The sequence below is a fragment of the Typha angustifolia genome, chromosome 13 (assembly GCF_048772165.1).
Source record: "Typha angustifolia cultivar Huaian chromosome 13, ASM4877216v1, whole genome shotgun sequence".
Lineage (NCBI taxonomy): Eukaryota > Viridiplantae > Streptophyta > Magnoliopsida > Poales > Typhaceae > Typha > Typha angustifolia.
In genome coordinates this window covers 11,792,480-11,802,736 of record NC_133251.1, presented here as the reverse complement: position 1 = coordinate 11,802,736, position 10,257 = coordinate 11,792,480, and the positions used below count along the sequence as shown (strand labels likewise).

Below are 10,257 nucleotides of genomic sequence, written 5' to 3'. Positions count from 1 at the left end.
TCACCTCCCTCTCCCCCCTCTCTCCCCCTTATTTCCAGGCCAGGCCACCACCCACCACTCCACTTAACTCCAACAACTCCACAAACCCACGCTATACCCGTCCTATACTCTTCTTCTCCCTATTAATTCTTCTATTTAAGTTATTAGATGCATGCGTCATGGCAGGGAACTCCAAGCACTCGCCGTTTCTCCTCTCCCTCTCCCTCTCCCTCTCCCTCCTCCTCCTCCTCCTACTCCTCTTCTGTTATGTGCGCGTAGCTATGGGAGAGAAGGGCGGCGGAGCTGGAGGAGTTGTGGGTCATGAGAAGGATCAGCTTAATAATGGATTGTTCGGTCTCAAGCCAAGGAGAAAGCCGCCGTGCACGGCTGGTGGGGCTTTATTCCGGACCAGCGAGAGGAGAGTTCCCAACGCCTCGGATCCTCTTCACAACCGTCGATAGTTTTTTTTTTCCTTTTCTTTTGTTTTTTTAATATATCTCTACATGATCGATCTTCATGTTACTTTACGTTATTTTGCTGTTGGTTTGCTCTTCGGCAAGTGCAGCAAATGTATATGTCTGACATGGTCCATGCTTAATTTATTACTTACAAATTAAATATTGACCAAGGTTTGTTTAATTTGAGGAGTTAGCTTTCGTATTTGTGATAACATTTTTCTTTCTCATTTTCTCCAATCGTGAGTTTCCACTCTTTTGAGGTCTATTTTATCTAGATTCATATATGCATGGATCGATCGACGTTTGGGCTCGAGATTGTGAAGCCTAATTAAGTAGGTTGCTTGAATTAGTTCATGCTTCTGCGGTTAACTCTGCGTGTAGCAACTATTGTGAAATTAATTATGAGTGCTAATTAGACTATTTTAGCTCTGGTAATTCTGATTAATCTCCACGTGCATCCCGGCCTGATTTCTGGTAAATGATTGACATCGACTGCTACGGTATGATAGATCTGCTTTACAAGATAAGAATGAGTAGCGGATTTCAGCATTCCAAGGTTGGCAACATTGTGTCAAAAGCTGGAACCACTCGAAGAGCTATAATATAAAGTAGTTGGAGTCTTTGGAGATCACATAGATTAATTACTAGTCTATATTACATTTATAAGGAAAAAAAAAAGGAAAGAAAAGAAATTATAATACGAATTAATTAAGGCTAATTAATTATAATCCGAAGTCACCTCCAGTAGCCACAAGAACCAAATCAACCTCATCCCTCCACTCCACCCACCTAGTCTCGAAGTAGTCACTCTTCACCTCGTTCGCGCAATAACTTACCCAAAATGTCCCCCCGATCCTCCACCTTACCCTCCTCCCCTCCATCCCCCTCCCCACCCGCCACGTCACCTCCTCCGCCACCTCGTCTCCCGCCACCACCAGGCCCCCCTTCTTGCTGAACGCCCTTCCGGGCCCACCCCACCTTCTTCTCATCCCGACACGAGGATCCCTGCCGCCACTCCCCACCCTCCACGTGGCTACCTCCGCCCCCGTCGCGCTATCGCACAGCACCCCCTCGAAGACGCCTGCGCCGCCGTCGGCCTCCTGCTCCCACCTCCAGCTCCGGCTCGTTGACCGAGCCGCCGACCGCGCCTTCGCTTTCACGGCCGCCTTCGCGCCGCCGCCGAGCCGGCCCTTTACTGTCCGAATCGTCTCCAGCTCCCTCTCCGGGTTGCCGGTCGATCGGCCCAGAGTCGGACCCGACGCGTACGAAGACCCCGGCTCGGGTCCGACCCAGAACCGAACCCGCGATGGGAAGTGGCGCTCGCCGACCACGTCAGCGACGTCCTCCTCGCTATCCTCGCCATCCTTCCCGAACCCGAGCCGGACCACGTGGACCCGCAGGTTGTCAACTCGAACCCCGACCCGTATGAACCGCGGGTCGCGCATGCTGACGTAGTACTCCAGCTGGACCACGACCTCCAGCTGCTGATGGGCCAGCGCGTAGTGGAGCGCCGACTCGCCTGCCTCGTGCACCGGACATGAACGGAGCCGGTTCATCGCCTGGACGGGGGCGTATCCCTTCAACACCCAGAGACCGTGGGAGTCCTTCACGTAGGCGGACCCCATTGGCTTGAAGATTACCTTGGGCCCCTCGTGTATTTCCCGGAGGAGGCACCACTTGGCGAGCACGTAGCCGAGCGACCGCACGAAGCGCTCCTCCACGTCGGGCCCCACGGCTCGGAGGAAATCCCCCATGTCTTTGCCGCAGCAGTTTACTGCTCTCTCGATGGTGGGACCCAGTTTGGAGAAGAACAAGAAGCCGGCGTCGCTCGGGGCGTCGACGGCGCAGAGCCAAAAGAGACGTAACAGAAGGGCCAGCGAAAAGAAAGCAGGGGAATCCAAGATGGGCTCAGGTAACTCGAGCTTTATACAAGAGAAATCGAGGTCGGCGTACGAGTGAGAGGTAGAAGGTGACAGTGAGATGAGTTCCCGTATGAGTTGGGTCAGGAGCTGGAGGTGGGAGGAAGACGGGGAGGAAAGAGGACACGGGTTTGAGACCCAGAGAGTTCGAGTTTGGTTACAAGGGTGGAAGAAGCCGTGGAGGAGGACGGAGAAGGTGACGAGGGCCTCAGAGTCGGAGCCGGCGGTGCGGTCGACTTGGAGGAGGATGGATTTCTCTTCGGAGGAGGCGAGGAGGAGGGAGGACGGAAAGTTTGCGGGGGTAACTGGGAGAGTGGTAATCCATGACCACATGTCGTCCATTGCCATTTGGGTAAGTATCAAATACTAGGTACCTTTTGATTGATATATATATACTTAAGTGTGAGTGAGTTTGTGGGGATTGGAGAAGAGAGGGGTTGTGGCCACAGGAGAGGAAGGGTAGAATGGGTGGATATAGGGTGGGCCTCGTCGTCCTGGATTTTATTTCTGGTGGAGTTATTTCAAGGAGCTAGATAAGGAGAGGTACGTATTTACTGTGAGGTCCGGCGAAAGGACTACGTGCAAGACCCGGAGTTACTGCTGCTTAATTAGCTAGAAAGTGTGGTCATGAGGAGTTGAGTTCTAGGGACTAGAGACGGAGACGAGGCCTGTGTCTTGTTCGTTTACGTGGCTTACGTTCCTTCGTAAACTGGATAAGAGAGCAAATTTTGACCAGAAAAAAGAAATAAAGAAATCACATAAATCGATAAATGAAACTGTAGGAAATTAACTGCTTTGGTTGCTTTGGAATGTACTTAAAATGACACTAAAGTAGTTGGATTTCCCTGCCATATAGGAAATTGCCTGTAGCATTACTCGAATATTACCAATAATAAATTCCAATATCGGATACAATGCCTCCTCCATTCAATTACTTCAATAAGTAGACGAAGGACCAGCTCCAGGTTACAGGATTTTTTACCTTTATGAAAGTCCTTAAGAATTCATTCTTACAGACACGATCTTGATACAACAAATCCTGATAAAGAGATTCATAAAAGTCCACGTAACACATTCCTAAGCGGTAGGATATATAGTCCAGTCACATAGGCCATTTACAGCCTTAACAAGAGAGAGAGATAGAGAGATAGAGAGATAGAGAGACATCCCGGTCTTTCTTTTTTCCCCCTAGTTCAAGCTTCCACAACTGTTATAGGAATTTAGGGACTTGTTTAGTTTAATGTTAAGCTCCAAATTTAATTAGTTAATTTTAATTTTTTTATAAAATAAATTTAATTAGATATAAAAAAATAAAAAAAATATTTAATTAAACTTATTTAGAAATTTCTAGACAAATTGAGTAGGGATCCTAAACTTAAAAGCAAACAAAGCCTGAGAGAGTGGAACGTGAGAACGGCTTCCCAATCGTGCTGGTTTTATTCGTCAACTAATGTTATATTTATATAATCTTAGATATAAGATCCCGGTCAACTTTTTCCCTAGTCTAACATGCATGATGGTGAGAGAGAAATAAAAAAGAGATTGGATTTTATTGAAGTTGAGAGCAGAACTGATCGTAATAAAAAAATTTATCATTATTAATATACAGAAAATAAGATATGAAAATAAATAGTAATAGACACATAAAAATTATAGCGGAGAAATTTTAAACCGAATACAAGATTACATGTCCAAATTCGAATTAAATCGGTCACTAAAATATGTACTAATTAGAAAAAAAACTCATTAATTTTTATAACTCTATTCGTAGCAGTTTTGTTTACTCTACGATTCACTGCTTTTCGTAATTAATTTCTAATTTTAATAGTCGTTAAAATTGATCATTTCGTTTCAGTAATCTTTAAGATGTGATTTTTCAAAACTGATATAAATATATTAAATAAAAAGTAATGCAACACATTGTGACCAAAACCATTATAAATCTATAAAGGTCTCTCCAATAATAATAAAATAATTGCCTAGTGTTAGATGAAAACTCTTTTTAAATATCTCCTCCGGACAAGATCAACATATTTCCATAAAGATTCTCCATGAAATTTGAAGGTTGAGAATATTCAACTATGGTTCAAACGTTGACCATTTGCATCAACAAAATTCACAAAATTAAGTCTTTGCATTTAAGAATACAGGAAATTATGTTTGACCACCTTATGAAAGCCTTAAATTGATGACTTGCAAACACCTTCAAAAGGACTTTTCACTTTCATTTTCTTCATTTTTTTCTTTATTTATATTTTTATTTTATTTTTTATTTTTTATTTTTTATTTTTTATTTTTGTCAATCTTTGTAGCATCATTGTCCATATGCTTATACCAAAAAAAAAAAATCTAGATAATATTATAGATCTATAATATTTTTGAAACAATTGTCAATTACATGAAAACCTTACACATGCTTATGTTAATTAGGTAATTAGTTTCTTCATTCCTCTTCTTCAGACAAATTTCCGGATGCCATTAATATTCCCTGCTATAAATAAATTACAAAATAATCAAACTATTCCTACTAATTTTAAATTAGAATATATTTCTACAAGAGTAATTACGTTTTTTATTATATCATAATTAGAAGTGATTAATAGTTCTAAATTGGTCTGAAGTAAACCATGGAATAGGAGAATAGTTTGTTAAAATAGATGAGACGAGAAGAGGTGATAAGAGGTATGAGTAAAGTTTTATTAACTATAACACTAAGGATATATATCGAATAATAGAAAATTTTAAGGGATTGCTACATAATTGACACTGAAAACTTTTAAAATATCATAATTACTCTAAATTTTTTTACTCTTAAAAAAATTATCATATAATTAATTTTTAACTGATTAATTCTAATAGATTACTCTTAAAGCTAATGAACACATGTAAGTAACCAAAATAGCTCTGCTTTATTAAATTGTGTAAACTATTTATCAATAATTTTTATCTCCCATAAAATAAGATATAGTTCATTGTACTATAATATTCAATATAACATAGATAGTTTTTAAATAATTTAAAATTTTAACACATGGGTAGAATAGTCATTTTGGATCTAAAATTATGTTTTAATCATGATTAGTTAGATTTAACTAATAGACTAAATGGGCATATTTTTAAAAAAAATAACAGTAATTATGTAAAAATCTCATATTCTAATTAAATTAAAAATAAATTCATACGAAGGTTTTGTGATGCAAAGTAAAATCTATGGTTAATTACGCTGACACCCCATAAACTATATTAAACTATATTACGTTACAATATCACTCTTAAATTTTTAGAAAGTTTCAATATGACTATTCTGTTAGTCTACTGTTAGAAAAATTAGGCAAATTAGCTTACGTGACAACTAATTAACCCCAAAAAGTCCTAGATGCCCTCATAAACCCTTTAATTAAATTAGGATAAAAGGATATATATTATTATAATTATATTTAACCTATTATCAAAATTTATCGTTTTCCTCCCCTGTCCATCATCACCGACTTCTCCTATTCACCATCGTTGGCCACCCTTTCACTATTGTCGGTCTCTGACATTGCCTCCTCGTTGTCGACTTGCAATAGCCAAGCACTAGTCGTCCAAGACAGCCAATCCCCTACCTTACCCTCCTCTCCCTTCCCCCGTCTCATCGTTGGCAGCATCAGCGAGGGGCAACACTAGCAGATTTGTTCGCGACCTTGAGGAGGAGTAGGAAGCCTACGGTGAGGGTGAGGGCAAGAGCCGAGCTAGCTAAGTTGTTCTGATTCAGCTCCTTCGCCAACTTCATGATGGACCACTTTATCCTCTTCGTCAATGTCAAACACCACTAATGGCAATCCCTTTTGATCTCCCCAAGTTCACCTTTCAGTGAGCTAGACTCGCCATCTCGTTGCTTGTGAAAACGCTTAGTCGCTATGTTGCTGAGAGCAAAGTGCGTATGTGCATCGGCAAGGAGTCGAGTAGCCTCATCGACTTTTGGATTCAAGAGCTACGCTGGCAATGACAACGAGCAAGAAGTCGCTTGCTCTCTGGCCTTGTCAAAGCCTTCCTTGAGCCCAACAATGTCACCTCGCCCGCCATGAAGTCCGACAACAAAGAGGAGTTCAATGATACTGGACGTACTCCGTCCAAGCTAGTTGGGTTTTTCGAAGAGCAGTGAAGGCAAGGCTTTGAGAGGGAGGTTACACGCTTAGTTGGCGGCAACTAGATTGCCGCCTCTGTTGGAGTACTCTGACAAGGTGATTAGTGTGGGTCTCATAGAGGAGACACGTGGTTTGAGATTATTTAAGTAATTTATTATTATTATTTAAAATTTATGAACTTGTTAATTTATTAGAGATATAGTTAGTCATTATGTGTTTTTTGTAGTCACTATTACCGACTTCACTTTGCTTAGAAGTTTATAACCTAAAAAAAGTTCGGGAGGTCCCGTGAATGGGAAGGGGGGTTGGTTGTCGGGCCTAATTAACCATAAAATCTATGTAGAATTCGAGATCATTTGCAAAACATCGAACACCTAGCGTGCGGTTCAACCAACTCTTCACAAGCATCCACCAATGTCCTATCCTGCCGCCACCTCCGCCGTCGCAAATTCCGTATGGGAACAGATTAAATCCACTCGCTCAGTGTCCGACGATCACCTATCCATGTGAGTACTATTCCTCATCTTTCCTCTCAACCTCAAATGCAATGCAAACGATAACATAAGCTATATAGCCTGCATTTCCTATTCGGAAAGAACTTGGAGCGCGCCGCCAGAATCGTCGACCAGGGCGGCGTCCGACGAGTCTCCGCCGCTCCCAGTGGCCGTTCCCTATTCCTGGTTTGCTTCTATTCTTACTACCTCTTACCACTATTCGCATCTTATTCTTTCACTTATTGAGGTCCCAGGTGGTTGGCGAGTCGAGGAGGAAGGAAGAGTACATCTGCTTTCCAGAGCATCTCTGCACCTGCTATTCTTTCTTCTACGACATCGTGAACAGGGGTGAACAGCTCTGTGTACGTTATCCATCTTTGATCCTACCTTACTATTTTCCTCTTGTTCTTTCTTTGATTTAGTTTTATTTGATTTATTAGTGCAAGCACCAAATAGCAGCTCGGCTTGCGGAAGCTGTCGGCGCGCATCGGGAGGTGGAGGTGATGGATGAGCAACTAGCGCTGATGCTTTCGAAGCTCTGATGGATTTAGACATTTTTGGGTGTCGGAAAGGTATTTGGTGAATTGCGCTTCTCTTGTGACTTCTCGAGTGAAAGTGTCGGTCTTTGCTAGAATTTATATTCCACGTTAGTTTCCTTGGGTTTGATGAATTCTTCATTGTTTATACTCTTTCTTCTTATGTTTATTCTGCATAGTTTGTTCGTCCTTTGCCATTGGTGGTACCAAGTGTTGGACTTGTCATGCATCAAAAGCTTCAAAGTTCTTGGAAGTCCTTTGGAAATTCTAGATCATCGTACCACTTCAAAGTTGTACTGCAACATGCAAGTACGGAGTCCTTTGAAAAGCACGAATGTGTGTGCCATGTTAATTAGGATGGATTGAGTATAGGAATAGTATGTATACATTCTGTTAATTGCTCATGAAGGTCTACTTAAAGGAGAAACTCCTTAACTTTTGCTGTGTTCAAGCATGTGTTGCCTTTATAATCCTTTTAGCATACTACAAGACATATCTGATTTCTAGGAAGTTGCTAGCATGGTATAATTTTGTTACAAGTGATATGTGTGGTTTATGGGCATGTGCAGTCCTAAATTACCTGCATTAGCCTGGTAGGACCTTGTGTCAGTGTTACTACATAATTTCTTCATACAAGTTGTTCACCATTCCAAACGTATCATATGCAGCAAAGAAGCATGATTTCCTTGAGGACTGAGTAGGACTACTAGCGAAAGAACTGACTTCTTGGCCCAGATCAAATGTGTATTGATCAGCAAATGCATATACGAGGACATTCTGTTGTTGGTCTCCTGTGAGGCTTCAATATGACAGAAAGGATAAATTGAATCATGCCTGAAGATGTCCAAGATCCTAGAAGTCAGTTTAATTTACTGAATTTGGAATTAATTGGTGTTAAATTTAGGCAGGGGTTGAGACTGAGAGATACCCAGCCAATAGTAATTGTCGATACTTGAAGTAGAATTAAGTTGTTGTCTAGTAAATTATTTAGGAAGAGTATGTCAGATAGCTCATATGATAGACCAAATCACTCATTTGATATCTGAACCCTCTAGATCTTGCTGAGTCCCAACTCATAAATCACATGGTAATTAGAGAATGAAAGGTGGGACATCAGGTTGAGTCTATTTCTTTCTTAAATCTCAATGAAAAGGAAATAATTTCTGTATTCCCTTTTTTAATTTCTAAGCCTTTCTAATATAAGTTTTACTTGGAAACAGTGCAACACTCAGGTGACATTGTATAAGAGAAGAATCCTTTCTAGAAGGAATCATTTATTTGTAGTATTAAATATAAGCAACGATTGGGTCAAATTTATTTGTTTTTCAGAAAGTCTTTTAGCTCATAGTAGCAGGGAAAAAACAACTAGAAACAACTGAATTTTGAGTTCATCTGTGAAATGCTCCAATATTGTCCATTAATACTGCTTTTTGCAGCTATATATTGGATAATGCATGATAATTCAATAAGAAGGGGTTTATACCATGTGGTGAAGTATATCAACTAGTGCTGAATGACAATTCAGATCAAAATACTTCATATTGTTCTCAATATTCCACCATTGATGCAAAGCATTATAGACTAAGATCATCAACCATTTTGTATAGTCTGCAATAGTCTGCAGAAGTACAAAGATTAACTTTCTTATGCATATATGCAAGATATTACTAGTATTTCAAGCCAAGCTCAAGCGGCCCACGAGCCACCGAGGTTATTTAACAGTTCCGTTTCACAGGTAAGAACCTAGACCTTGCTTTTTAAATGGCTAGTATTGATGGAACATTGCCAGCTTTTGTTTAGTTGTAATTTTGCTTGTAGACAACTTTCTCTGTTTTCTCCTTATGAAGAATTTTAATTTTCTCAGATCTATTTTGTGTCTCTCATGTTTAGATGCCAGGGTAAGCATCTCTTTATCTTGGTGAAATAATTGTCCTATCTAATTACAAAGTGACTCAACACTTGAGGAAGAAATATCTTGGGTTAAATTTTAAGGGCAAGTGTGGTAACATTCCAGTCAGATTGTAGTATCTGGTAGATCTAACTTATTCTTCCCTATTATCAGATCATGAATTTTTTTTCCTTTTTTTTTCTTTTAATTTGGAAAAAAATGATTACAAGACCATGAGAACAAGATGCAACTTACAATCTCTTCCAAATTGTTGGCAAGTAATAGTGGAATTAGTGATCTCAAATAATTTTGCAAACTCCTCCATAATTGTGCTCACATACATGGTTGAAGGGGCTTAAATTGTGTGAGTATTCTTTTGAATCTACCAGCACCTAAGAACTTACATTTGAAAGCCTATGTTGATTCTTGGCAAAGTTCCTGTTTCCCCACTTTGCTTTTGCATATAACATTATTGTGTTTACTCTTTTTGTGGAAGTGGGTATACTTCCTCAAACTGTTTAAGTGTTGAGGATTCGAGAATCAATTGTGTGATCGTCAACCATAGTCATGCCCAGAAGTCACATATACAGTATAGTATAGCATTATGTGTTCATTGGGTGGGAGAGGAAATCTATTTGATAGAAGGACAATCTCTATGCCCTATTATGTGGCACATTAATATATAAAACAAGCAACCCCATAACTTTATCTTACCATTTCTATTATGACATTATTGTCTATCAAGATTTGGGGATACAAGAGAACACTGGAAGCAGCTAAAGATTCCTCGCAATAAAAAATTCTTCTCTAGTTTTACTTGCAAATATGCTTCTCAACTACTCCCATGCTAATCATT

The 10,257-nt window shown here is 40.1% G+C and overlaps 2 protein-coding genes across 3 annotated transcripts; one reads left to right on the top strand and one right to left on the bottom strand.

Annotated features, from left to right (window-relative positions):
* Nucleotides 1–1,006: 1,006 nt before the first annotated feature.
* Nucleotides 1,007–2,791, bottom strand: LOC140774042 (uncharacterized). The gene has a single exon (XM_073116872.1). The coding sequence runs from the start codon at nt 2,702–2,704 to the stop codon at nt 1,160–1,162; it is 1,545 nt and encodes a 514-aa protein (XP_072972973.1). The 5' UTR covers nt 2,705–2,791; the 3' UTR covers nt 1,007–1,159.
* Nucleotides 2,792–6,765: 3,974 nt separating this feature from the next.
* On the top strand, nt 6,766–9,325 carry LOC140774251 (uncharacterized). 2 transcript variants are annotated; one of them, XM_073117166.1, is made up of 5 exons: nt 6,766–6,989; nt 7,058–7,163; nt 7,232–7,339; nt 7,418–7,549; nt 8,182–9,325. In XM_073117166.1, exons 1-4 carry the CDS (start codon nt 6,898–6,900, stop codon nt 7,517–7,519), a joined length of 408 nt encoding a protein of 135 aa, XP_072973267.1. In that variant the 5' UTR covers nt 6,766–6,897; the 3' UTR covers nt 7,520–7,549; nt 8,182–9,325. The 2 variants fall into 2 exon arrangements, with proteins under 2 accessions (XP_072973267.1, XP_072973266.1); XM_073117165.1 differs by lacking the exon at nt 8,182–9,325 and adding an exon at nt 7,693–8,140 and having other exon boundaries at nt 6,767–6,989.
* Nucleotides 9,326–10,257: the final 932 nt, after the last annotated feature.

Excerpts from the sequence above, each read along its gene's own strand:
- LOC140774042 (XM_073116872.1), bottom strand. The coding sequence starts at position 2,704 with ATGGCAATGGACGACATGTGGTCATGGATTACCACTCTCCCAGTTACC.
- LOC140774251 (XM_073117166.1), top strand. The coding sequence starts at position 6,898 with ATGTCCTATCCTGCCGCCACCTCCGCCGTCGCAAATTCCGTATGGGAA. Across the intron at positions 7,164-7,231 it reads GTGGCCGTTCCCTATTCCTG|GTGGTTGGCGAGTCGAGGAG; the intron begins GTTTGCTTCTAT and ends TTGAGGTCCCAG. Across the intron at positions 7,340-7,417 it reads ACAGGGGTGAACAGCTCTGT|TGCAAGCACCAAATAGCAGC; the intron begins GTACGTTATCCA and ends TTGATTTATTAG.